At 61.6% G+C, this 26904-nt stretch overlaps 3 protein-coding genes across 4 annotated transcripts; all 3 read right to left on the reverse strand.

Annotated features, from left to right (window-relative positions):
• Nucleotides 1-1445: 1445 nt before the first annotated feature.
• Nucleotides 1446-4181, reverse strand: Efna2 (ephrin A2). The gene is made up of 3 exons (XM_059251979.1): nt 3878-4181; nt 2587-2652; nt 1446-2403 (listed from the first exon to the last, which is right to left on the reverse strand). Exons 1-3 carry the CDS (start codon nt 4074-4076, stop codon nt 2282-2284), a joined length of 387 nt encoding a protein of 128 aa, XP_059107962.1. The 5' UTR covers nt 4077-4181; the 3' UTR covers nt 1446-2281.
• An 11669-nt stretch (nt 4182-15850) lies between these two features.
• Nucleotides 15851-17790, reverse strand: Fam174c (family with sequence similarity 174 member C). 2 transcript variants are annotated; one of them, XM_059251961.1, is made up of 3 exons: nt 17578-17790; nt 16551-16667; nt 15851-16162 (listed from the first exon to the last, which is right to left on the reverse strand). In XM_059251961.1, coding segments are annotated over exons 1-3 (330 nt in total). In that variant the 5' UTR covers nt 17790; the 3' UTR covers nt 15851-16161. The 2 variants fall into 2 exon arrangements, with proteins under 2 accessions (XP_059107944.1, XP_059107945.1); XM_059251962.1 differs by lacking the exon at nt 15851-16162 and having other exon boundaries at nt 16559-16667; nt 17550-17790.
• Nucleotides 17791-19029: 1239 nt separating this feature from the next.
• Cirbp (cold inducible RNA binding protein) lies at nt 19030-22410 on the reverse strand. Its single transcript, XM_059251770.1, has 7 exons — nt 22288-22410; nt 20700-20808; nt 20508-20614; nt 20290-20428; nt 20137-20218; nt 19777-19847; nt 19030-19542 (listed from the first exon to the last, which is right to left on the reverse strand). The coding sequence occupies exons 2-7, from the start codon at nt 20800-20802 to the stop codon at nt 19526-19528; spliced, it is 519 nt and encodes a 172-aa protein (XP_059107753.1). The 5' UTR covers nt 20803-20808; nt 22288-22410; the 3' UTR covers nt 19030-19525.
• Nucleotides 22411-26904: the final 4494 nt, after the last annotated feature.

The raw sequence follows: 26904 nt of genomic DNA on the forward strand, positions 1-26904 counted from the left end.
TCTGCATCACTTGGATCCTGTGTCCCTGTCCCAGGCCCCGGGTTGTAAATTTGTATGGCCTGGACTGGCTTTTTCCAAGGATTCTGGGGCTTGAACTTGGGTCCTCAGTGTGCAGCAAGCAGGCTTACCCACCCAGGCGTCTCTGGGGCCCTCGCTCTTTTCTCCTCCGTTCTACACCGTAGCCCAGGCTGGCCTTGACCTCAGAGATCCACCTGCCTCTACCTCCCAAGGGCTGGCCACCAAACCCTGGCTTGTAGCTGGTGCCGCCTCCCTACGTGTGACCTTGTCAGTGTCAGGGTCCCTGGGGCTGGCAGCACCCTGGTCTGAGTGTCCAGGTGGGGGTGTCTCTCTGGGCTCATCCTCAGTGCTGCCGGGCCTCCCCAAGGCAGCGTCTGCCGGTCGGCCCGCCTTCCACTGGGCAGGGCCGGCGTGGACACAAGGCCCTTTGTACGGTCCACCGGCCTCATTAGGAAGCAGCTCCCGTTGCAGGGCCCAGAGCGGCTGAATTAATGGGCTCCGAGCGTTGCCTCTTGGCTAATTGTGCCCGAACGCGGTCGCTGCGGGTGACAGGCAGGCGAGGGGCCGCCGCTGGGGTCCCAGACCCTGTGGGGTCACCTCTCACGGGTGACCCCCATGCCTGTCGGCAACCCCAAACGGAGAACCTCAGCTGGGGAACCCTAGGCCTCCCTTCCCCCAAAGAGAGAGATGAACATCACCCACAGCCCTCACACACTTGAGTCACATGGGGAAACTGAGTCACAGAAATGTAGCCTGGCGATGGAGATGACTCAGAAGGGTTCATTTACTGTGTGTGCGTGTGTCGGGGGGTGCACGTATAAAGGTCAGAGGGCGGTCTCGGGGTCGCGCGAGCCTCCCACTGTGTGGCGACACAGTCTTTTGTTTGTGTACACCAAGGCTGCTGCCTCCACCCCTCGTGCGGCCACACTGCGGTGACAGGCATGCGCCCTCAAGCCAGGCTTTTGTCAGAGGATCGGGGTGATCCCTAAGAAGCCGGCCTCCTACCTGCAGACCCCCCAGTACCCTGAGATCAGACAGGAAGCAGTGAGGACTGCCCCAAGCAAGGGACTCCCCAGAACCCTCCCAACTGCCCCAATTCTAACCCACCCCAACAGACGGACACCAACACCTTACCGTTTGTCCATTTTATTATAAAAAAATACAGACTTCAAAGCGGATTGTGATGAGGGGGCGGGTCACCTGTCCCCCCGCCCCTACAAAAGCTCCCCAGCCACCCCTCGCCATGGCGGCCATCCACAATATATATTTATATAGAATATATATAAAACACAGAGTGAGGAAAGGTGGGTAGAAATCCGAAATCCGTAGAAACGTGTTGTGTGGCCAGCTCCACTCGGCCTTTGCTCTTTCTGTATTTTTGGTAGGTAGCTTCCCTTCCTTTTCAGTCCCGTCCATTTTTTTTTTTTTTTTGGCTTTTTTTTTTTTCTTACAAACATTACTAGGTCACATGATCGAGGGGGGAGGGCTCCAACGGACAAAAAAATGAGTTTATTGCGAAGTGTTGTTTCTATCCTAAAAAGTCCACCCCACTCTTCCCCCCCAAAATAAAAGTCCCCTCGAATCGAAGGTCTGGAAAAATTTTTTTTAAAAAGAACTTCCATTCTGTCCTCAAGAATACATTAAAATAAATCACAGTACACATTTGCTGGCTTCTATTTACAGAAATAAAACGTCTTCCCAGCCCTGGAGACGGCTGTGCCTGGTGGAGGGGCCCGGGTGGCCGGGCGGACTGCAGGGCTGAAGGGCTTTCTCAGATGCGGAGGGAGGGGGGCTGGGCAGCGGCTAGAGGAGGGGGCACGAGGCCCCCAGGGCCCTAGTGAGTGAGGGGCTGGCACCATGCACCCTGCCGAGTCAGGCAAGTCCACTGTGGGCTCCGTCTGGGCTCCGTCTGGGCGGCTGGAGATCCTCTGCCCCATTCACGCCACTCACGTCCCAACGTCACCAGCAACATCAGGGAATAAATTAAATTAACAGAAGACCCTCACGTCTTTCTGACCGAACTAAACAGCGCTGGGAGAGGCCTGGAGCTCTCTGGCGACCGTGGAGAAAGTGGCTCAGCCTGGGTCTCCTCCTCAGGCATCAGGTCCGGGTGTCGCCTCCTGAGCGAGTGGACGGCCTCCTCCAGCGGGACAGCACCATGAAAGAGAAGCAGCAAGGACTTTGTCTCGAAGGTGGCCGCGGCGGCGGGTCCGAGGGCCAAGGTCGAGGGGCCCGTGTGGGGCCGGTGTCCTCTGTCCGGACTCTAGGAGCCCAGCAGGGTCCACAGCACAGGGACCGTGGTGAGGAAGAGGTGGCAGCCACCGAGGCCGCTGCAGGAGCTGTTACTGGTGAAGATGGGCTCCGGGGCCTCGTACAGGGTCTCATCTGTGGGGACACAGGTGACAGCCGTCAGCCAGGCCCCGTCGGGCTGGGCACTCTCAAAGGTCCCAGGCTGGGGGAGGGGGTGCTGGGATGGGACTCCACGACCCCCAGTTCTCTGGATCACTCATGGGGCCAAGGGCAGGGTGAGGAGACCTGGGTCCTTCCCGCGCCCCCAAAGACACTCACTGGTCGGACGCACGTAAACCTTCAATCGCAGACAAGGCCGGTCCACAAGGTTGGGAGGCGTGGCAGCTGGAAGAGAGGACAACCTTCTGGGGGCTCCACGCACCCTTCTCCACATTGCTGACCCCACTCGTAAAACTCCTAGCCACATGTCAAACCCCAGAGACAATGCCCTAGGTTTCCCGGAGTCTCTTCCATGTTTCCTCTATCCAGGTCTGACTCCAAAGGCTGAGTTATGTCTCAGCCCAGTGACAAGGCGAGATTTTATTTATTTACTCATTTATTGATTTGAGACAGGGCCTCTGTATGCAGCCCTGGCTGTCCTGGGACTCTCTTAGTCTAAGAGAGCTTGGAACTCATAGAAAACCCCCTGCCTCTGCCTCCCGAGTGCTGGGATGAAAGGCGTGCAGAACAACCCCCAACCTAGGGTGACATTTTAAATAAAATAAAAATGAAACAAAGTAAGGGCTGAGGAGCTTCGGTGGGTATAGAGGTCACTGAGCAAGCACTGGGGCCCGCGTTCGGATCCAGAGCACCCGCATGTGGAGGAGGCCGCGGGCCTGGGCACTTGTGTTAACATGCGCACACACAAATACATAAACAACTAAGACATCTGGGTGTGCACTCTGCCGTCCTGGCGGAGGTGGAGCTGAGAGACGGACTTCAAGGTCCTCCTCTACGGAGATTGAGGCTAGCCTGGGCTACGTGAGGGTGGCTCCTGGGCGGCAGCTGGGCTAGGAGCCGCAGACTGGGGAGACCTGGAGCTCAGTGGACTGACCGCTGGTGTGGGGACACCACCGCAGCGCTTGTCCCCCATGCTGGGAACGGTAAAAACGAACAAGCGGAGACGGAAGCCATCATTACGCTTGTTACCTTTCCAGGATTCCCATTTCGAAAAGAAAAACGTCATTTTTTCCCTCATATCCCGGGATTTCACTGTGAGCACCTTCTGCACATTCCCACCCGCTTCTCCCTTGATTTAAAGGAGGAGGAAGAAGAAATGGGGTCCTGCTGTCGTTTAATTTGACACAGCGGGAAGGCTGGGTGGTGGCACCCCATCCGCTGCATCCCCGGGGGAACTCGGAGGCTCTGCTCCCTGCAGGGCCTTCCGGGAGACTACGCAGAAACGGAGATCCCTCCATCTCACCCTCCTCCTCCTCCTCCTCCTCCTCCTCCTCCTCCTCCTCCTCCTCCTCCTCCCAAGGCTGTGGGACACGGGGTTGGACAAAAGTTGGGAAGGTTCTGTCTGCCTCAGTTTCCCCATTTGCCGACGGGGCTAGCCTTGGCTACTCACAGATGTAGTAGTACTCGTGGCCGGGCCGGAACTCAAAGCCCAGGGAGAAGGGGGTGAAGAGTTGGAACTTCTCTGAGAACTTGAGGGGCCCCCCGGGCGCCGCGGGCCGGTTGCATTCCCAGCGCTTGAAGCCTCTCTGCCGGTGGTCACAGGACGCGTGGCCCTCGCCGTTCACCATGTACAGGATGTATCGCTCCATGCGCTCGGCCGGGGGCAGCGGCGCCCCGTAGTGCGGGCAGTAGATGTCCAGGTAGTCATTGATGCTCACCTCCACTGTGTAGCCGCCACCGTCACCCACGGCGCCCACTTGAAACCTGCGGGGGGAGGGCCGGTCAGTGGTCAGCACCAGGACGGACCCACGCGGCCCTCTGTCCGCACCACTCTTGCCAGACACTAACTTCAGCCTCAGTTTCCCCGCAAGCAGACAGAGCTCGGAGGGAAGGGCAGCCTGACCTCCCTCCTCGACCTCCCGCAGGGTCGCACCATCTTTCGGGCGCTTGGGGATGAAGCCAACGCTGTGCTACCCCAGGGTGTTTCTTGCTCTCTCTGTGCAACCTCTTGAGACAGTCTTGTAACCTGGGTGGCTGAACTCCACACGCAGCCGAGGATGACCTCGAACTCCCCATCCTCCTGCTCCCACCCCCTGACTTTGGGGCTGACGGACGGCACCGCATAATCCCTCTCTGCCTCTGCGGCGGTTCCGTGGCTCCTGGCCAATCGCATTCCCCCCACCCCAGCCCTGCCTGCAGCCTCAGCCCTGGTGTCGCCCCCGCTGTCCCCCAGCTGTCCTCTAGGGGGGACCGGCCTGACCCAGTCGCGTCGTAGAGGACGGAGGTCGGCCTGTGGGGTTGGACCACGGCTCCCCTTCCATCTCCGCCTCGGGCTACGGCAGCAGGAACCCTCAGATCTCCCCTCAGATCTCCTCGAGTGTCCCCCGGGTCCCTGTCATGTAAACGCGGCCGAGGGGGGCAGAGGGGGGCCCTGTGAGAACCTGTATTAGCATATAAAAGCCTCGTAGCTTGGAGTGGGAGGGAGGGACTGCCTGAGGCTCCTTCACCTCCCAGTACAGCCAGGGAAACTGAGGCCCAGCTCCCCGCAAAGGGGAACGGAATTGGAATGGGTGCATCGTGCAGGGGAGGGGGTCACTGCAGGGCACAGTGGCGGCTGAGGGTTCAAGGTCATCCTCAGCTACACGGAGAGTCCGAGGATAGCCTGGGCTACACAAGCCCCTGTCAGGAACAGCAGCAGGGAAGGCTGATCTTGCTGCTCCCCGGCTCCCGCACCGACCACGAGGCTGGAGCGGAGCCTCCTGCGTGGCTCAGCCATGGGTTTGGCAGTTTCTTGGAGCCTCAGTTTCCCTTACATTCAGGTGTAACCTCGGCGCAGGGGAGGTGTGCTTCAGTTTCCCTTACATTCAGGTGTAACCTCGGCGCAGGGGAGGTGTGCCTCAGTTTCCCTTACATTCAGGTGTAACCTCGGCGCAGGGGAGGTGTGCCTCAGTTTCCCTTACATTCAGGTGTAACCTCGGCGCAGGGGATGGAGCCTCAGTTTCCCTTACATTCAGGTGTAACCTCGGCGCAGGGGAGGTGTGCCTCAGTTTCCCTTACATTCAGGTGTAACCTCGGCGCAGGGGAGGTGTGCCTCAGTTTCCCTTACATTCAGGTGTAACCTCGGCGCAGGGGAGGTGTGCCTCAGTTTCCCTTACATTCAGATGTAACCTCGGCGCAGGGGAGGTGTGCCCACCGTACACCCGGTGATGGGTGACAGGTTCCAAGAGAACCTGCAGGGTGGCTCTCTCCCTCCGTCACTCTGCGCCTTAAGTGTTGGAGCCCCCACCCCATGCCCCACCCCCACCTGCTGTGGGCGCTGGGATCGAACTCGGATCCTGATTCTGGCAAGGCGAGCACTTGACCCACAGAGTCATCTCCCCAGACTCCTCCGTTTGTCTGTCTGCACATGCACAGGACAGAAAAGGACGATAGTGCGCGTGCGCGCGCACACACACACACACACACACCACACACACACACACACACACACACACGCACACACGCACACACACCCCGTTCCTCACTGAACCTGAACCCCTCAGACAGTACTGGGGTTACACAGCACAGAGACATGCCCGGCCTTTCTTGTGGCTTCTGGAGATCTGAATTCAGGTCTTTGCATGTGCACAGCAAACCATCTCACCCACTTGGCTGTCCCCGCGGCCCACGCCCACTCCTCACAGACAGACAGACAGAATTATGGATGGTGGTTCTCAGTAAACCATGGCAAAGATCTGCCAGCTTCATGGTCTCCCCAGACCCACAGCCAGCTGTTCTGAATATAAACCAGACCCCAGACGCAGAGGTCCAACGCCATCCATCTTTCCCTGGCACCTCACCAGGACCCTCGGTCTCTCCACTCCACAGTGCGGTCTCCACCACAGGGCCTTTGCACATGCTCAGTCAGCCTTCCACCCCTGGTATGCACCATTAACCACAGCTGTTTCTGTGCCCTGCTCTGTAACCGTGGCCAATCTGGACCCTGTATACAGTGGTGCTCAATCCACGCTGTTGTTTGAACAAGTGAGTTTCATAAAAGCCAAGGGTCGGAGGCCTTTGGGATCAGCAGGGAACAGTTCCAGGGCGGACAGAGTGAGGACCCGGGGCACCGCTACCCCAGCAGATCTGGTGAAGTATTCCACTTTCCTTTTTCTTTCTCTCTGGCTCTAAAATCGCACCAGCCTTGCCATGTTGGTATTCCCGGTTCCAAGGAGGTGGGTAGCCGGGGGCCAGCACCTACCCTTGCACCGGCTGGTGGGGGGCCACCCCTAAAACGCAAGCAGGTGGAGACAAACTCTCGCGGAGGGGTTAATGACCGCCCCGAGACCTCTCACACTGAGGCCTCGGTCCCTGGTGTCCACGCCTTGAAGCAGACTGCCAGCTTCGCCGCTGGGGACCTGGGTGGCTGGTGGGAGGCACATGGGGACCCGAAGTCCGGCAGGAACCACGACCATTCGGTGTCCACTTGAGACACGATACACGGAGAGGTCTTACAGACCATGTCTCTTGCCCACGCGGGACATGACGCAGGGACCCATGAGGTCCTCTGCAGACTCTTAAGGACAGGTGCTGGGTGCCAGAGGCCTGCTAGAGAGACTGGGGGTCAAGACAAGAAACGGGGGGGACCCGGGCCTCAGTAGCCCAGGCTAGCCTCTAACTCACTGTAGCTGAAGATGGCCCTGAACTGATCCTCCCACTTCTCCAGTCTTGGGACGGTGGGCCTTTGCCACTGTGCCTGGTCTTATGGTTCCGGGACGGAACCCAGGGCTTTATGTACACTAAGTGAGCACTCTTCCCCTGAGCCCAGCCCCAGACCTTTTATTTATTTGTTTGTTTATTTTGAGTTAGGGCTTCATGTAGGTCAAGCTGGTCTGGAACTTACAGCAATCCCCCTGCCTCAGCTTCATGCCCAGTTAGCAGATGGTTCTTCTGGCTCATCGACTACCAACGGCACTTGTCTCTGGCAGCGGCCTCAGTTTCCCTCTGAGCACCACGATCGTCTCTCATTCTTTAGGTCCACACAGGCTGTCAACAATTCTGCCACTCAAGATTCAATTCAACCACCAAGTCCTCGGAACCCCAAATCCTCTGGCCCTTGCCTACTCTAAGCACCCCTAATCTTGGAGGACAATCTCTCTCTCTCTCTCTCTCTCTCTCTCTCTCTCTCTCTCTCTCTCTCTCTCTTTTAATTTTTTGAGACAGGGTTTCTCTGTGCAGCCCTGGCTGTCCTGGATCTCGCTCTGTAGCCCAGGCTGGCCTCGAACTCACAGAGATCCATCCGCCTGCCTCTGCCTCTGCTGGGGTTAAAGATATGTGCGCCACCACCACCCGGCGGCGGAGGACAATCTCTTGCAAAACACAAAGACAAACACATGGCCAGGTCCCCTTCAGGCTGAGCGAGGCCGGCAGAGCCAGAGACAGGACCCGGCCACACTCGGCTACAGAGAAGATGCCGGCCTCAGCAACCGGGCCCGGGCCACCACCATCTTGCTATCCAGGTGTTCTGGTGGGTGGCAGCGTTACTGCCCACATGGAGGTCACCTGGTATGGGACAGCGGGTTGCCGCACTCCCAGAGCCCGGCCAGGCTCAGCCATGTCTCAGAGTGAGTGACATCTGGAGGCAACGGTGATCTCATGTGACACTTGCTTTGGCTCCTCACGACCTGTCTGCAGGGAAGAGCGGCACCTGGTAAGGCCACCTCTGCGGATGGTCCTGAGGCTGCCGGGCCCATGCTGCCGGGCTGCAGGAGGACAGAGCTGTCCCCACACCAGCCCTCGGCTCACACCACACAGCCATGAACACACATGCGTGAGGCTCACGCTCGACACAGGCTCGCACATGCGTGCCACATGCAGATCTGTGTGTGCACCCCCACTCTAGCCTATGCATGCACATGCTCCTCTGCACAACCATGCACACACATGCACACACGAAATCACCCCAGCTTGGACTGCCATGTCACATACACCCTGCGGCAGCCGGCTCTACGTAGACGTACATCCCGGGCTCCCCCGGAGTTGTGGATGAGAACACGCAGCCACACACAAAGCCACAGGCCACTGCAGACTCCATGAACACAGGGGCGTGAGCTGCGGGACAAAACCCACACGAGCCGGAGCTAGGCCACAGAATGGATGAGTGGTCCGTGCCCGGGGTGGGATGTCCCGGTCAGCCCCGGCGAGCAGGAGACAGCTCAGAACAGGTCTAGAGAACCCAGAGGTCAGGGCGGGGTGTCCAGCTGGGTAGGCTGGTCAGACAGACCTGGATAGGGGCTTTGGGGGGTGCCTGGGCAGGCGGGTGCGGGGCCCCATCCACAAGGCCCGTTGTGGTGTCCAAGCTTCCCCGTGGAACCACGGCCGTCAGGAAAGCATCACACAGTCCACAGCCTTGGGGCAGGTGTGGCTGGCCAGGAGGCAGGGCGCGTGGCTGGCGTGTGTGTCTGTGTGTGTGCCCTCTCAGTCATACAGGCGTGTGTCCTACGTGGACATGGGTACTCTAGGACAGGTCCACCCCTCCCCCACATCTGTTCAGTGTCTTTTGTGTGTGACCCATTCTCATGCTTGGGGTCCCAGCACCCCCGTCACTGCCTGTTTTATATCACCCCCCCCCACTCTGCGTCGCCTGCCAGGCTGGGCTGTCGATCCTGCCCAGCTCCCCAGACTGCACCCCGATACTGCGTCCCCTCGGATGCCAGCCCGAAATCGTCCCCGCACGAACCACCCATCAACACCCAGCCAAGACCCCCGTGTGCTGTGTCAATGACAAGGCATGGCCGTCATCTGTCCTCAGGCCCCACTGTGGGATGCCCAGCAGGGTCACCCACAGGAGGGAGCCAAGGAGGAGACAGGGACCTGAGGACACACACACACACACACTCACACACACACATACACACACACTCACACTCACACATGCTCACACACACTCACACTCACACTCACACACACATGCTCACACACACACACTCACACACACACACGCTCTCACACACACTCACACACACTCACCCTCACACACACACACTCTCACACACACTCACACACATACTCACACACACACACACACTCACACACACTCTCTATGGGGCTGGCTCTGCTATCTGCCTGGCCGGCCATTCTCTCAGAAAGCCTGTCCCAACACGCAGCAACAGGAGGTGGCCAGCCTGCCCGGACCCTGGTGCTGATGGGGGACACCTCTTTCCTTCCTGAGCCAGGGTTCCGGCACGCAGCCCTGTGTCCCCGTGGCAAGTGGGGACTTCAGGGGCAGCCATGACCCCCTTCTCTTCATCCCCACATTCCCTCCATCCTCTGTTTTTTTCCAGACAAAGGACAGGCCGCGCTGGGGACAGAGAGACTCTGCAAGCTAAAACCAGAAAACTTAGGCCAAGGAAGCGCAGAGCTCACCCGGCTCCCTGCGCGGCCACTGAGTCTTAATCAAACCCACATGTGACCAGCATAGCGGGCGGGCAGGCGCGGGGGTGGGGGGTGGGGGACCCACTAAGTGGTGGTCTTGCCAGGTTGCTGCAAGGCCCTGGGGTCCCTACCCTCAGCCCTAGGGGACCGGACCCCGCAGCCCTGCCTTGATGGCAGGGACAGTCGGAGGGCTCCCATCCCCACGGAGAGACACTGGTGGCCCTTGTCCCACAGCTTGCCTGAAAGACCAGCTTTTATGCAACTTTCCGTCCATGGATCAGGAGGGCATCCTGGCTGATGCACCCGGCTTAGTTCCTCACCGGTCAGCGCTATACTGCGCCCAAGCCTCAAACACCCCAAGCCTGTCTCCCAGGAAACCCTCCAGCATGCACCCACCTCTGAGATCCTGCGACGACCCAGAGGGTTCTGTGTGTTCGGAATGTGGTCAGTGGCCATCAAACTTTTCTCGCTCAGCCCGTAACAGAGGCTTCTGCCGGGTCCCTGACTCTACCCAGTGCCTGGCAGGGTCTGACCCCCTGGGCGCCGCTGGACAGGCAGGACCGGGTGCCTCTGCTGGGTGTGGCAGGCTGGGCATTCGGCCACCAGGGTCTCCAGTCCCAGCTCCAATTCTCTGGCCATGACCTTGAGGCACCCCTCCTGCACCCCCCCTGCACCTCAGTTTCCCCAGCAGCTAAAAGGAAGGTGGAAAACGATATGCCTAGTTGCACCCCTCAAACTGACCTCCACTTCCTTGGTGCCTGGGGTCCCCTCTGTCCCTCTAAGTGTCTGGGGGATTGGAGCACCCCCCTGGAGTGAACGGAGGGAGAGAGAGGGGACGTTGCAACTTCCCCCAAGTTCATCTGGGGACCCACAGACAGGACGCTAGGCACCTTCCCAAAAGAGCCACGTCTGGGGACTCTCCGGGTGTAAGGGAGGTCCCCAGGGATCTCCACCAAATCCTCAGCCCTCCAGGGTGCTCCCCCCTCCAGGAGGCCAGGGGTTCAAGGGTGTCTCCCCCACCCCCGCGCAAGTCCAGCGAAGGAACTCCAGCGCCTGAGGGTGCGGAGGGTTTCCCCCAAAGTCCAGGAGTCCTGGAGGGAATACTAGGCACCCCTGAAGTTCAGGGGGAGGTCCGTGCGCTGCAATCCCCAGGGCTGGGGCCTCTTGGGGTCCCCGGGGGTCCCCCCTCCGCGCTCACCTGGGGTTGCTGCGGTTCCAGTAGACTGCGTAGCGGTCAGCGTTGGCGCGAGCCGGGTCCTCGCTGCGCGCACGCAGCGGCAGCAGCAGCAGCAGCAGCGGCAGCAGCGGGCGCTGCGCGGGCGCCATGGCCCCGGTGCCGCCGCCGCGCTCGCTCGCTCGCTCGCTCTCCGGCCGCCGCCTGGCCCCGCCGTCTCCGCCTCCGCCTCCGCCGCCGAGCGGGCGGAGCACCGCGCGCTTGGAGATCCCGCCGCCCCGCCTCTGCGCGCGGCCCCCGCCGGAGACCGCGGGCGCCGAGAAACCAGGCGGCGGGAGGCGGCCGTGGCGCGGGACGGAGGCCCGGGGCCGTGCACTGCGCAAGGCGCTCTCCCGGGCTCCCCGGGCGCGGGGGCTCCCCTCGCCTTTGTCCCCGCCGGAGCGTCTTGGAGGGTCGCGGGCGCCCCCTCCCGCCGCGCCCCGGACCCTCCAAGCCTCAGCCGGGCCCCGCCCCGGCCAGACTCGCGCAGACTCTGCCGCGGATCCCCAGGGTCCCGCCCCAGCCACCCGCATCGGGAAGGGGAACCCCAGGGCGCTGCGCCGGGCCCTCTGTGGCCCCGCCCTGTGCGGACTGGACCTGAAGGCTGGTGTGCGCCGCGCCTGGCACCTCAGCACTCGGGAGGCTGAGGCAGGGGGATTGCCGCGAGTTCCAGGCCAGACTAGGCTGCAGAGTGGGACCTTGTCTCAAAAGAAAAAAACAACAAAGAAGTCTAGGACAGCTGTGGTGGTGCACGCCCGTCCTCCCAGCACTCAGGAGGCTGAGGCAGGGGGATCCGACATTCAAGGTCATCCTTAGCTACGGCAGGTGTTTGGGGCCAGCCTGGGCTACAAGAAGCCCTGTGTCAGAAAAACAGCTGAAGTTCCTAGTGACCCTTGCCCAGTTCCCGTCGCCCTCGGCTGTACATCCCTGAGGCCCCTGGGAGTCACTTCCGGGATCGGAGCTCCGGGAGCTGCCCCGAGCCCGGGGGAGGGGGTTTCTGGGGCCCGGACCCCGACTGTGCACCCCGTGGGTTGGCTGGTGCGGTTTTCACGTGCCAGGTCCGGAGCGGGGTGTGGGGGACCCCTGGGGTCTAAGAGGCCCCTCTGTGCGCAGACGGGGAATCCAAAGAACTCAGGCATGTGGCCTTCTGTGACGAGTTCCCAAGCTCCGTGCACACGCGCACCACACACGCATGTGCACACACACGCACACACCACAAGCACGCGCACCACACCCACGTGCACACACGCACCACACCCACGTGCACACACCCACACGCATCACACACACCACACACACGCACGTGCACACACACCACACATGCACCACACACACCAAACACGTGCATACACACGTGCACACATGCATCACATACCACACACACGCACGTGCACACACAGGGCACACACGCACACACACCACACACGTGCACACACACGCACGCACCACACACACATATGCACACACGCACTACACACACACACACCACACACATACGCACACATGCACACACACACATACGCGCGCACACACGCAAGCACGCACGGGGAGGGGGGCAGGTATGAGACCTTCACACAGACCTGGAGGGTCTCCCCCAGATCTGACCGCTGGAATCCTTCCTGTCAGCCTGTCCCACCCTGTTCAGCACAGGTTGCGCTCAGGGACTTGAACTTGTCTGTGGGGTGTTCTAGGATCCCCAGGGTAGGCCCTGGTGGCACCACGGGACATAAAGGTGAGTGTCTCGGGGCTGCCCTGCTGGGACATGAGCGTCTGTCCGCCTTGGAATGGGGAGGGCAGTCAAGATGGGGGCCATCAGCCAGCCTGGACGTTCGGTTCTTGCCACGGCCAGTCACAAGGACACCTAGCAAGGAGGCCACATCCCCAGGCCTCATTTGCATGCTGGGGCCACCGAGTTGAGAGCTGCCGGCCGCCAGTGGATTTGAGCAGAAAGCTCTGTTCTTGTCTGTTGTCTCAAGGTCAGATCCGGAGCGGGGACAGGAACAAAGGCGGCTGTCCCCCACTCTACCTCCCAAGCCCGCCAGTCGCTCCTGGCTCCTGAGGACACACACTATGAGGGAGAGAGCAGGGAAAGCCGTTCCAGAGAACCAGAGAGCCCTGCCTGGCCACCACAGTGACCGGGAGCCTGGCCCAGTCCATAGGGTCGGTCAGTGGTCACCGGAAAACAGACCTTGCTTTGGAGACAGTGGGAGGTCGGGGCCTGCTATGGGGATAAATGTCAGTGAAGGTCAGGGGTCAGCAGCGTGAAGAGTGGGTTTGGACACATCTTGGGTGGAGATCTGTCCCAGGCTACCTGGGTCCCTCATCCATCTCCGGGGGCTGTGTGCTCAGGCCACGGTCCACTCTACGATCTGATCCACACCATGAAAGGCTTCAGTGGCTCTGGCCCAACCTAGTCTGCACCCAGCAACCCTGGCTGGTGCCCCATGGCCCACCGCCCGCCCACTCTGGTACCCAGGGCAAGGCCTCAGGCTCCTGATCTCACAGTCTGGCGGCCCCACAGCCATCAAAGGCCACATCGCTAGGCAGGGGGCTAAAAATATGCAGGGAAGAATTTCTCATTACAGAATAAATTGTACCAAATTGCCCGCCTGAGCGAGGCAGGGTTGGGCAGTTGAGGGGGTGCGGGATGTGGATCCCATGAGTGACCCCTTCTACCTGGTCACCTGCAGCGTAAGGACAGGGTGGGTGGCCTGCCCAGCTGCAGCAACAGGCACCCACTGTGTCCCAAAGAAGAATCTTTGGAAGCACAACCCCAGAAGGACCCCCTCCTCTCTCCCTCTGCTCCATCATCCTTCCGCCTCCCTCTTCTCAAATGTAACCATCCTCCCTCCTTCCTGCCCCCCCCATCTCTTGCCCACCCTCCCACCCCTCCTCTTTCTCCTCCCTCCTCCTGCTCAGCATCTTCCTCTCCCTCCACGCCCAAGGCCCTGGCCCCAGCCCCAAACCCAGCTTCCTACAACAACACCATCCAAGTCCCAGCAGACAGCTGGGCCTGGTTCCCGGGCAACTCCAGTGCCTGCCCAGGCCCCCTGGGGAGAGACCAATCCCACAGAGGTTCAGGGGCCCTGGCCTGCTGTCCCTGGGGGGCTTGATGCAAATGGGTCATGACTCTGACTTCCCAGGGAGAGGACAGTGACATTCACTTGCCCCACGCCCCCAGTGGAACACCTGAGGGCTGCCTAGGGTGGGGCCCCACTAGAGGCCTGGCTTGCCCACATCCAGGGTTTTTTTTTTTTTTTTTTTTTTTTGGTTTTTCGAGACAGGGTTTCTCTGTGTAGCTTTGCGTCTTTTCCTAGAACTCACTTGGTAGCCCAGGCTGGCCTCGAACTCACAGAGATCCGCCTGGCTCTGCCTCCTGAGTGCTGGGATTAAAGGCGTGCGCCACCACTGCCCGGCTCACATCCAGGGTTTTTATTTTTTGCATCTTGTGGTGTAGCTGTCACAGGCCAGCTTACAGGAGTGAGCTCTGTCCTTTGACCATGCGGGTTCCGGGAACCAACTCGGGCCCGGCGGCAACTGGCCCTACCTGCCTCTGCCAGGCTGGGGCTCAGATTCAGGACGGGCACGAGTGGCAACAGGGTCGTCTTGAGTTCAAGCCTAGCTGCGTGTGTTTGGTGCTGGGAGCTGCCCGAGGCATGCACACGCACTCTCCACGCACACGCACGCTCCGTGCACACACACGCTCCGTGCACACGCACACTCCATGCACATGCAGGCTGGCCCGGCCCCCAGGCCGTCCATCTTGCCTGACAGGCCCTTCTCCTGGCTTTCAGCTGTGCAGAGCACCGGCTAATAGTGCATTAACCTTGACGGAACTGCCAATTATCCGCGCTAATGCTGGGGTGCGGTGACTGCCGAGAGGCGGATGGTGGTGGGGCCACTCTCCCTGCGCTCATGCGGAGGCTGGGGCGGGGGCCTGGGTCTCTCCTGACCTCATTAGACTAATCACCCTACCTTTTGAAGCTCCAGCAATGGCTGAGCTGTGGGACGTGGGGCGCAGATCACAGAGTTTGGGGGCCGGGGACGAGGCCCATCCAGCAGGCACAACACAAGATGGAGAGTGACCAAGAAGGAAGAAGGCACAGGGCCTCCAGAGCCATGCCTCGGGAACACGGCCTCCCCTGGGTGCAGGCTGCGGGTGCAGACCAGAGGCTTCCTGCGGGCAGCAGGCCTGGCTGAGCGGGGACCCAGCCACTGGAGGGACAGGCAGAGACAAGAATGGGCTTGGCCAGGCGCCAAGGGTGGAAACAGAGGCTGCCCAGCCTGGCACCAACACTCCGGGCAGCCTCAGGGGCCCAGCTCAGCCCAGCTGGAGGGTCAGTGGGGCCCGGAAGTGGATGAAGACTGGGTGTGCACAGGACAGGAGCCGGACAACAAATTCAGGCCACCCACGAGGACACAAAGGTCGGAGGGTTCTTTAGAGGGCCTATTTGCAGAATAACTGGTGGGGTCCTGGGAGGCTAGGTGGCGTGTGACTGCCACCTGGTGGTAACTTGTTATGACGAGAAAGAGTGGACAGAACAGTCGCCTGGAAGACTGAGGCTGACCTCAGGCCGCAAGTGACTTAGGCTTCCCTGTGCCCTCTCCCCCAGGCTAAGACCACACAGGGAGGGTGAACGGCCAATGTTGAGCTGCAGCCCAGAAGCTCCTGGGCAGCTCTGCCACCGCTGTGGCCTTGGAACACGTGACATCGGCAGGAAGGGCCTTGTCCTAGGCAGCCAGGAATGACAGCCCTGGACATGTCACCAGGACACCTGGGTGTGGAGTCCAGGGGGGTTCAGGTCAGCCACAAAGCCACTGCTTCTTTATTGTTCCCAAAGCAGCAGGAAGGTCCGTCTGCTCCATCATGCCCCAGGGCTGCCTTGTCCTGCACGGGAGGCAGTGCGGGGAGGCAGGATGACAGGAGCAGCACAAGTCAGTCCAGCTTTGGGGCCTCAAGTCTGTGGGCTGCTCTCGGCGAGGTGAGGTCAGACTGTCCTGGCCCACGCGGCGTCCGGGGACTGTGCAGGTGGCCTCCAGGAAGGCCGACATCCGAGCCCACAGAACACGTCCTCTACTGTCCTTATGGCCTGACGTCCCCCTCCACATCTGCAGTGGGGGACGGATGGGACAGGACATGGGATGGAGTGATGATGGCTGGAGGGGCCTCCTTCCAGCCCAGCCCACAGGAACTGAAGCCCCTTCCAGGTCACGTCCACCTCCTTCAGGGGCCCTGGAAAGCCAGGCCTAGGGGGTCCTGGCTCTATGGCAGCTCCATCATAGAGCACAGTCAGCCCTGATGCCACTTGCTCATCCCGTGCGGTCCACCCTGTCCACAGCGCCGCCCGCCTCCCGTGCGGCCCTCCCCTGGAACACTCCTGGGTCTGTTCCCATTAAAGCCACCATGAACCTTCCTGACACCTGCGCACTGGGGCATTCTAGGCGAAGCTTCTACCTCTGAGCTAGACCCCGAACCCCGTTAGTGAAGTCTTCCTACCATCTCAGATTCCTGGTTTCAAAGACAGTCTCTTCCTCGCTGTCCAGGGAGGCCATCTCTTCATGCTCCTCCGTGTTGGTCAGAAGCCCATACCTCCTTCGCTGTGTCTTCTTGTGTCTGCAGGGGGCACACACCCTCAGAGGCCACCAGCATGCTCCTGTCCACCCCCACCCCCGAGGCCTAAGGCATCTGCATTGTGTGAATCCTTTCCCTGTAGGAGCTGCAAGAGCGACCCTGGGCACGGGGAAGCCATGGAGGCACAGGCCCGGGTCGGCGACCCTGGGCTCGGGGAAGCCATGGAGGCACAGGCCCGGGTCGGCGACCCCGGGCACGGGGAAGCCATGGAGGCACAGGCCCGGGTCGGCGACCCTGGGCACGGGGAAGCCATGGAGGCACAGGCCCGGGTCGGCTCGCCCGCCACAGTTTCCTTTTAGAGCACAGGCTGCTGTCTGTCAGAGCAGCTAGGAAACAATGGGGGGTCGGACGCTTTGGGTTTTTCCTTTGAGTGTCTTGCCAGCCAGGCTGACCATTTCACTCTCCAGGTCAGGTGACCCTAACTTCCCGTCGACCCAGGGCTTTGTGCCTGTGAGGGAAAAGCTTTACCCACGGACCCTCAGACAGGGAAGGCATTTTGCATTTCTTTTTCTTTTATTTTTTTGGTTTTTTCGAGACAGGGTTTCTCTGTGTAGCTTTGCGCCTTTCCTGGAACTCACTTGGTAGACCAGGCTGGCCTCGAACTCACAGAGATCCGCCTGGCTCTGCCTCCCAGTGCTGGGATTAAAGGCGTGTGTCACCACCGCCCGGCCATTTTGCATTTCTTGCAGTCTGGCCGGCGCAGTTTTTTGTGTGTCACACAGCACTGGGGAGACTGAGGCAGGAGGATGGCCATACTGAGGCCGCTGCCCACTTAAGCCAGTCCAGAAACCACAGGAGTCAGGAGCAAGAACTAGGCCGGATGCCTGAGTCACGTGCTCTCCCGCCCACCCCGCAGTGACTTACTAGATGCTGATTGGATGCGCTAACGCACCTAAAAGCCCGGATGAGGAAGTAGAGCGAGATGAGGCCGCTGAGCCCGGTGATTACGTAGAACAAGCGAAGCAGCATGGGGCCCGTGCCCGGGGCCCCCCCGTGTGTATAGTTGCGAGGTACGGCCGGCCAGCTCGAGTTTTCGGTGGACCCCGGGGCGGCGCACCGGAGCAGCAGCAGCAGCAGCAGCGGCAGCAGCGTGCACGGCGCCATGCCGGAGCCACGGAGCCAAGGCGGAAGTGCGCCGAGCCCCGCCCGCCCGCCCGCCCCGCCCCGGTCGCCCTGCGCATGGCCGGGTGGCTCATCCCTGCCGGGCTGTGCAGACAGGTGGGCGTCGTCAGACTTGGGCACGCGCCGGCTTATCCCCTCTCCCCACGCCCGACCCAAGCAACACAGTCGGGGTCTGGGTCACAGCCTTTATTCAGGCCACCCCGCCACCCGCCGGCCACCCGCCGGCCACCCCGCCACCCGCCGGCCACCCCGCCGGCCACCCCGCGTCCTCCTCTGGTCCCGCAGGAAGCCTGCGTCCGCCGAGCGGGGGTCAGCTCAGGAACTGCCTGGAAGAGGAGGGGAGATGGGTCAGGACAGGCGCCCCGGGGCCGGCCCGCGCACCCACCCGCCCGGCCCGCGCACTCACCAGCCCCACGCGCGCAGTCCGAGGTCTTGCTCCCGCCGTCCCTCCGCAGCCGTCCTCCCAGGGTGCAGGCTGGTCCCCTTCATCCTGCCAAACAGAGGCGCGTGACCCTGGCGTCCCCGCGGGTCTGCAGCGCCCTCCCGCCTCCCGCCTCGGCTCCCACCCCGCGGCGCCCTCGTGGCTCGTCCCACGCGCCCTCCTGCGGCCCGTCGAGCGGGCACAAAATCGCGCCACGGCCGCAGGACTCCTTCCAGGGCGCCAGGGTCACCCAGCCTACGTTTCCGTCCAGCGAGCTCCACCCGGAGGGTGCGACCGAGCGAAGGTGTTACCTCGAGGCCAGGCCGGCTGCAGGGCTAGCGGGGAGCAGCAGGCAAGTCTGGAGGGTCTGCGGCTCGCTCGCTGCTCGCTCGCTCGCGTCTGTCCCCGGGGCCGCGGCGTCGGAGGCTAGCAGAGAAGGCCTGCAATGGCCCGCGCCGCTAGGCAGCCCCCCGGCCCTGCCCGCGCACCCGGCCTACGCCGGCCGGGGCGGCCCCGCTCCCCTCCACACTGCCCGCGCCCCGGGCCTCCCGCGCCCTGCCTCCTTCCTAGCTGCTCTGCTGGCCACGGAGCCGCAGCTCGGTGTGTCGGAACGAAAGGGAAAGGTCAGAGTGAGGTTCGTTTCACACGGTCTTTTAATCGGCTTCGTGAAGCCAAAGAAACTGCGTACAAGAATTCCTCAGCCACTGTGAACACAACATCGATGGAGTATGCATGTCTTCGGTAAAAAAGGACAATATAAATAAACACTTCCACAGCCTCCCGGACGCTGCGTCCCGGGCGGGCAGCAGCCTGTGCCCAGAGGGAGGGCGGGACCCGCTGCGCTCCGCAGCCAAGCTGGGGCGCGGAGAGAGCGCCACGGAGAGCCACGGCTTGCTCAAATCGAGTCCACTTCATCTCAGGAGGGATGGGGCGCCAGACTTCATGGGCGACCACACAAAAAAGAAAAAACAACACAACCAAAAACCCGAAAAAACAAAAACGAGTAACCAAAAACCCACACAACCCCGACACTTTAGAAAAAACAAAAACCCATGGCTCATGGTAAAAAAGTAAAATCTGAAGTGCTTTCCAAAACGTTTTTTACAACGCTTAAAAAGACAGCGCTTCCTTCAAAGAAAAGTCTGGTCACGAGGCCATCTGGGTCAGAAGCAGGCTGTTGATGGGTCAGAACTCCAAGGACTAAAAAGTGGGGACAAGGTGCTCACTACACAGCCTTCAGCGAAGCTCCCCCATCTTAATTACAGCCATGGCAGGACGATCTGGACGCCGAGGGCTGTTACTCGTTGTGTGTAGCTGAGGACAGAAGCGCGACAGGGTCAAGGCACTGGAGCTCGGGCTCCGCCGCCGCCGCCGCACCGGTGGCCCAGGTTCCGTGCACCTGGCTCCCTGTCCTGTGCGGCGGGCGGGCGGGCGGTCCGGGGAGCTGTGCCCGGGCTGAGTGGCCTAAGTTGCTCTGTGGGCACAGGGTTCGCCAAGCCCAGCCGCGCACCACTCAGGTGGCGGCGGCGTCCTTGGGGCCAGACTTACCGTAACTGTCGTAGCTGTCTCTGTAGGACCCGCCCGAGCTCCGATAACCGTAGCTGCCACCCTGACTCCGGCTGTGGAAGGACACACAGACACTGAAGGACACAGGCCTACAGACACCGGGCTCGGCCCCACACCAGGCGCAGCTGGCAAGAGCGGGTTCCTTGTGGGGGCTGCTCGCCCTGTACTTGAGGCCCTGGCACCAGCTGGGTGCTCAGCAGAGAACAAAACAAACACACCTGCGCCCTTCAGCTGGGCAGCACCCCGCCCGCCCGCCCGCCCGCCCCTCTGCTCCCAGCCTGGGCCCAGCTGCTCCCTCCCACCAAGGCTGAGCCGTCTCCCCGGGGCTCCCACCTGGCTCACCTGGCATAGTAGTCCCTGGACCCTCCGTAACCCCCACTCCGGGACTCAAAGCGCCCCCCTCCGTAGCCCCGGTCTCCTCCACCTGCACATGACACAACGGTCAGCGAGTCCCCGCAGCGGTCCCACCACTAACCCAAGACCCCCAGCACTCACCTCTGGAGAACCCACGGCCCCGGCTGCGTCCCCCTCGGAAGAAGCCTCGGCCTCCAGCAGAGCCACCTCGGTATCCACGGGAGCGGTTGTCAGAAGACTTGCCAGCCTGGTCCACTCGGATCTGCCGCCCATCCACAGACTGCCCGATAGAGGGAGGGTCAGCCGTGCCCATTCCACACCAGACCTGTGCAACCCGAACCGGCTGACCTGATCCTCACCTTCCCATTCATAGCCATCATGGCGTCCTTAGCGTCGTCAATGTTCTCAAAGGTGACGAAGCCGAAGCCGCGGGATCGCTGGGTTTCCCTGTCCTTTACCACCACCACTGCAAGGGAGCGTCAGGAGTTGTGCCGCCTGCCCCAGGGCAGAAACGACCACAACGACCCCGGTGTTCCCGACCCAGGCCTCACCTTCAGAGATCTGCCCGTACTTGGAGAAGACCTGCTCCAGCGCCTGCTCGTTGGTGTCGAAGCTCAGCCCTCCCACGAAGAGCTTGCCTTCATCTGATGCCATGGCAGCCTGCACACACACACGTTTGCTGTGCCTTCCCCTCCTCCAGAGACTGAAGTCAGACAGCACACTCAGCCTTTTACAGTGGAGACAGGACCGCCCCTGACAGCCCACGATGGCCTTGGGACTAACTCCCTGCATGAGCCTTAGTGCTAGGGTGACGCAGCCACTGGAAGCTGCGTTAAGGAGCTTCCTGCCCCTTTCCTTCTCTGCTTTTGTATATAAACGTGACCATGACCCTCTGGGGAACCGGAGCTGCCTGTGGCAGTTCACACCTGTCCTCCAGCCTCTCACTGAGAGGGAAGATCAGTGAGACAAAGGACTCTGTGGAGCAGCTTGGGAGACTTCCCCAGCATGCGCTCCCATCATCCCAGCCTTTGGGATATGCAGGCACAAGGACCAGAAGTCCAAAACCATCTGAACTACACAGCAAGTCTCATACCAGCCTCGGATGGCTACGTGCTGTCTCAAAAACGCACACACAGGGAGGAAGTCTGTCCTGCTTTTATCATCCCAAACCCACGTGTAGGACGGTCATGTAACTGAGGCTGACCTTCAGCGGTGACCATGGCTTAACACAAGTGAACTAACTCCAGCCCCTTTCCTGCAGTGGCCTTCATTGGGAACCCACGGTTTGGATCACCAGCCAGAACAGCACGCTGGGAACTTCTTCACTTTCCAGGAGGGTGTGTGTGGTTGTGTGGTTGTGTGGTTGTGGACAGTGGTTGTGTGGTTGTATGGTTGGGGACACAGGTGACAGTGTTGGCTCGGAGAAGCTTCATCCCTGACATACGCTTTCAGGGGGCTGTCAGGGCGGTGGGACAGACAGGGATGCAACCTGGGGCCACAGGAGCAGTGCTTTGGTGGTGGAGCGGGGGCTGGCCCGAGAGGCGTGGCTTTAGGGAGGGGCGTGGCATCCAGACAAAGCCATTATTGGCTGGGGACAACCGAGACCCAGCGGCCCGAGACCCGGTCCGCCGTGGTACCCCGGGCCGCTCCCGCGGGGGAGGGACACACCCACACGTGCTTCCTCCCCACGTGGGGCCTCGCGGGGAGCCCGAGGCACGGCCGGCCGGAGGGCAGGCTCACAGGCGACCCCGTCTGCCGACCACAGGGCTCTGGAGACGGGCGCGCCCCGCCCCCGGAGCGGCGCATGCGCCACGCGCGCACCCTGCGCCACTCCATCCGGGCACTCGGCGGTCCCGCCATTTCGCCGGCGAAGCTTTTCAAAGCCTCGCGGCCGCCATTTTACAGCAAGGCCCGCCGTGAAGGCGGCATCGGCCCGGGGGGTGACGCGCGGTGGGGGACGCCCTCCGGGAAGCGTGAGGCCCCGGTGTCCCGCTGCCCGCCTCGCCGCCGGCGGGGCGGACTCCACCCCGGGCCCGCCCCCAAATCCCAGGGGCGTGCCGCTGCGGCTCCGCCTCGCCCGGGAGCCACGGCCGCCCGCCGCCCCGGGCCCCTCAGAGCCGGTGCCGCCAGGGCCCTCACCGCTGAGTCGGCAGGTCCCTGACGCGGGCGAGAAGACAGCACGCCACGCACACCCCAGCCTCCTAACGCGCGAGTGCGAGGGGGAGTGCCCGAGTCCCGCCTGATATACCCCGGGCCTGCAGCCACGCCCCCGGGCCCGCCCACCGCTCCGCGCTGGCCAATCCGACGCGCCAGGCTCGGCAGCGGCGGGGCGGGGCTTGGCCGGCCCCGCCCCTGCCCGCGCGGAGGCGCTGAGCGTTTGTATTGGCTGCGGCGTGCCCAGGCCGCATTCTCCCGCCCGCCGGCGGCCAGGGGGCGGGGACAGCCTGCTTCGGAGCGGGGCTGACCCACTTCCGTGTTCCCCGCCCGGTTGGCCTGCGGCGGGGACAAAGAGCTTCAAGGCCCTGCTTGTAAGAGCATTTGCTGCCTCAGTGGGACTCCCACGTAGGCTCGGACCTTGACGTACCGACTTCTCCAGGCTTTTTTTTTTTTTTTTAGTATTTTATTACATTTATTTAGCTAAAGTGCGAGTGTGGACGCCAGAGGACAGTTTTCTGGAGTCTCCCCTTCCATCCTGAGGCTCAGGATTCAGCCGCAAGAGCCTTTACTGAGCCCTCTTCTCCGTTCTTGCCCGCTAACCCGAATCTGAATTCCCCAGTCCCAACGTGCCTCCCAGGACAGCGGCCGGCTAGCAAAGCCCTAAGATCAGCCCTAACCACAACGTCAATATCCCTCCTCCTTCAGACTTGCTGCCACACCTCACCTGCACCCAACTGTTTGCCCGAAAATCTCAACCTGCTCCACAACTGCCATTTGAACCCTGGTTTCCGCCCACCCCCAACCAGGTGCACACCACCACACCGTCCAGGTGCAGAGCACCGCTCTTCTGCGTGTACGTGCAATCTACATGTGCTAGAAGAGGACCCAGGGCCTCCAGCAGGAAGGGACCCGCCCCTGACCACGCCCCCAGCCCCTCACTGGGGGGTTCTGGGCGGGGCTCCACCCTGACCACGCCCCCAGCCCCTCACTGGGGATTCTGGGCGGGACTCCACCCTGACCTCGCCCCCAGGCCTCACTGGGGGATTCCAGGCGGGGCTCCACCCTGACCACGCCCCCATCCCCTCACTGGGGATTCTAGGCGGGGCTCCACCCTGACCACGCCCCCAGCCCCTCACTATGGGATTCTAGGCGGGGCTCCACCCTGACCACGCCCCCAGCCCCTCACTGGGGATTCTGGGCGGGGCTCCACCCTGACCACGCCCCCATCCCCTCACTGGGGATTCTGGGCGGGGCTCCACCCTGACCACGCCCCCAGGCCTCACTGGGGGTTCTAGGCAGAAGCTACTCAGGCCTATATCCTTAGCATTCTTTTTTTGTTGCTTTTTGTTTTTTGTTTTTTGAGACAGAGTTTCTCTGTGTAGCTTTGGAGCCTGTCCTGGTCCTTAGCATCCTTAAAAATACACATATAGCCAGGCGGTGGTGGCGCACGCCTTTAATCCCAGCACTCGGGAGGCAGAGCCAGGCGGATCTCTGTGAGTTCGAGGCCAGCCTGGGCTACCAAGTGAGTTCCAGGAAAAGGCGCAAAGCTACACAGAGAAACCCTGTCTCGAAAAACAAAACAAAACAAAAAAATTACACATAGGAAAAACATTTTTATGTGATGGGTGTTTTGCCTGAATGTAACCATGTTCCTGCCTTGTGCCCACAGAGGCTGTGTTGGGGTTCTCTGGAACCAGAGTTACAGACAGTTGTGAACCTCTATGTGGGTGCTGGGAATTGAACCCAGGCCCTCTGGGAGAGCAGCCAGTGCTCTTTACCACTAATCCACCCTAAATTTCCCGGCCTGTCCTTGAACTCTGCAATCCCAGCCTCCCAAGTAGCTGGGATAACACCAGAGCATGTCATCTCGTTTTACTCTGGTTTTGAGGGTCACCAGTCCTGAGCGACCTGACTGGTCCCCCTAACTCGGGCAGGTCACCTCTTACCACTTCAGCCAGTGCAGACACCACGCCTCCTCTCCCCGGAGAGAGTGCGGTCTGCTGACGGAGGACTGAGACATCCAGCCCTGCTCCGAGCCCCGGGCTCTCTGACCCTTGAACGAGGTTGGTCTCGGTCGAGGTGACCCATCTGTCTCCAGGAAGAGGATGCCAGAACCCCTCAGGGACCCGTGCTCCCCTCCCCCCGACGGCAGCTGGTGACTCATGGCCACCCCTCCGCACCTCTCTCCCCGCACTCAGCCCTCCCATCCCCGTCAGAGCAGCCCTGCTGCGTCAGCCACTCACGCAAGGAGGTTATTAAAAAGAGCCGAGAAACCACCATGCCTCCCCTCCCCTCAGCGCCTGCCATCCAGGAGGGGAGGGGACCATGCATCGCAAATCGCAAGGAATGCTGGACCGCAGGCCAGCCGGGCCAGGAAAAGGTGGTCCCCGTGTGTGCCCCCCACCTCCAAGGGGAGGCTGGAAACTGGATCCCTGCAACCCCAGCTCCCAGGGCCGTGCTGGGCCCCTGGTCTCATTCCCGTTCTGAGACCTTCCAGTTCCTGGTTTTGGGAATTGCCGTATTCATTCATTGATTCATTCATTCATTCATTCAACCAGCACCCACTTAATAAGCTTACTACCAGCCAGCTCTTCTGGGCCCGGGCTCCTCCACCAGGACCCACAGCCATCTCGGATCCCCCAGAAGAGCGTGCAGTGTGTGACCCACGAACACCCCTCCAGTGGGCATCTCTGGCGTCTTCGGTGTACTTGTGTCTAAGGTGTGTGTCCCTGTGCACTTACGTGTGTCCACGTGGCCGGGTAGCTCAGCGTGCCACCATGGCCCTGTTTCTTTCGGTGGGCTTTGAAAGGGGCTGGAGCTCGCGCACGCACACACACCCGCCTCTCCACCCCTGCAGCGAGCCCCTGCCTCAAAATGGTGCTCACTGCCCGGTGAGGACACGAGAGGGCGCTGCAGCCTCGGCTGGAGCGTTCGGGACCGACGTCCCGCCTCTCGTGTGGAGCCGCCAGCTACCCGGCCACCCTACGGCCACCAGACGTCGCAGCCACCAGAGACCAGGACGGGGGCTTGGCATCGCCATGCCCAGCCCGCAGGTAGCTTGCCTGCACATCGCCGGGCCGCTCGAGGTCCAGGCCTGCGTGTCAGGGCAGTGCCCTTGGCCAAGAAGTCACCCATCGCGCGTGCGCCCCCGGCTGGGGTCCCAACTGTCTTTTACAAACCCGAGGGCATGCAGGGGGCCACCCGCACCCCTTGAAGGCGAGCCCACTCAACCCGTGGTCCCTGCCACCCAACTCCGCTGCTGGGCGTCGCTATGGTGACGATGAGGGGCACCGCGCTTCCCCCCCCCCCCCCCCCGCCAGGTCCTCCCCCGACCCCGGCTAATGACCGGGCGGGAGGCGGTAATGAGCGTCTGGGTTGGGGCCGGGCGTGGCTCGGGATGAAAGGCGCGTGTGTGGGGGGCACCCCGGGGCCGCGTAATTACCGCCCCCTTCTCGGCCGGGTGGGGGCCAGGGACACTGCACCTGGCCTCTGCCCGGCGGGGGTGCACCAGCGGGACCGTGATGGCAAAGCCTGGTGCCCGCCCTCGGGGACCGGAGCCAGGCGGAGGATGCAGCCTGTGTGTGTGTGTGTGTGTGTGTGTGTGTGTGTGTGTGTGTCTGTTGCCAGGTGTGGCGCACATGTGTGCACGTGGGCAGGAGGCCTGTGAGGATCCGGAGAAACATCTGGCTCCCGTGGACGGACGTGGAGCGGGCTTGTCCCGTGTGTGTGTGTGTGTGTGTGTGTGTGTGTGTGTGTGTGTGTGTGTGTGTGGAGAGGACGTGGTCATCTTTGCGCGGCCGACCTGTGTTCCCTAAGGACCAGGTGGGCGGACAGGGTGCTGCAAGGCTGTGCACCACCCGGATGTGGATGCTCAGGGCCGGGCTAGGTGTGCGTGACTGGGGCGGGTGCTAATGTAGCCATCTCTGCCTGGTGGCATGACTCATGTTCCAGGGGTGGGCACGAGAGCTGTGTCAGAGACACCCAGGGCCTCCCAATTAGTGAAGCTGACGCCCAGAGGCAGCTGTGAGGTTAAGCTTGCCTTTCCCCGGGTGGGCTCTGATCCCTCAGGAGGCCCCAGGTGTCTGAGGTCTGGCCCCCTGCCACCTAGAGGGACTGCACTCTGCTTCTGGAAGGGGTCTGCAGCCAGGGCGGACTAGGCCCAAGTTCCTGTGACTCATCCCTCCCCACAGCCCTGAGTCACACCCCAGGAATGGGAATACGAAAGCTTGGGAGGCCTGGCCCAAGGCTCTTGCCCAGACCTGGGCCTTGAACAGTAAAGGGACGCCCCAGCCAGCACACACATCCTATGACAGGCCATGTTATACACATGCACACCCACATCCTCCGCTGCAGACCCGTCAGGCTCAGTCACAAACGCGACATGCCTTTGGCATCTGACGGATTGTCTGCATCCCGAAGAGACCTTATGGGCTTCCCGTCCTGCTTGCCTGTCTTCCTAAACAGCTGGGACTGGGAAACACTGGGACTGGCTTGTACTAAAGCCACGACAGGGCGGTGTGGGGCAAGGAGGTGTGGTGACAGGCACTTAGCCTCAAGGTCTACATCAGATGCCCAAAACACACTGCTGACCCTGCAATG

This window comes from Peromyscus eremicus, unplaced genomic scaffold (genome assembly GCF_949786415.1).
Source record: "Peromyscus eremicus unplaced genomic scaffold, PerEre_H2_v1 PerEre#2#chr22_unloc_1, whole genome shotgun sequence".
NCBI lineage: Eukaryota > Metazoa > Chordata > Mammalia > Rodentia > Cricetidae > Peromyscus > Peromyscus eremicus.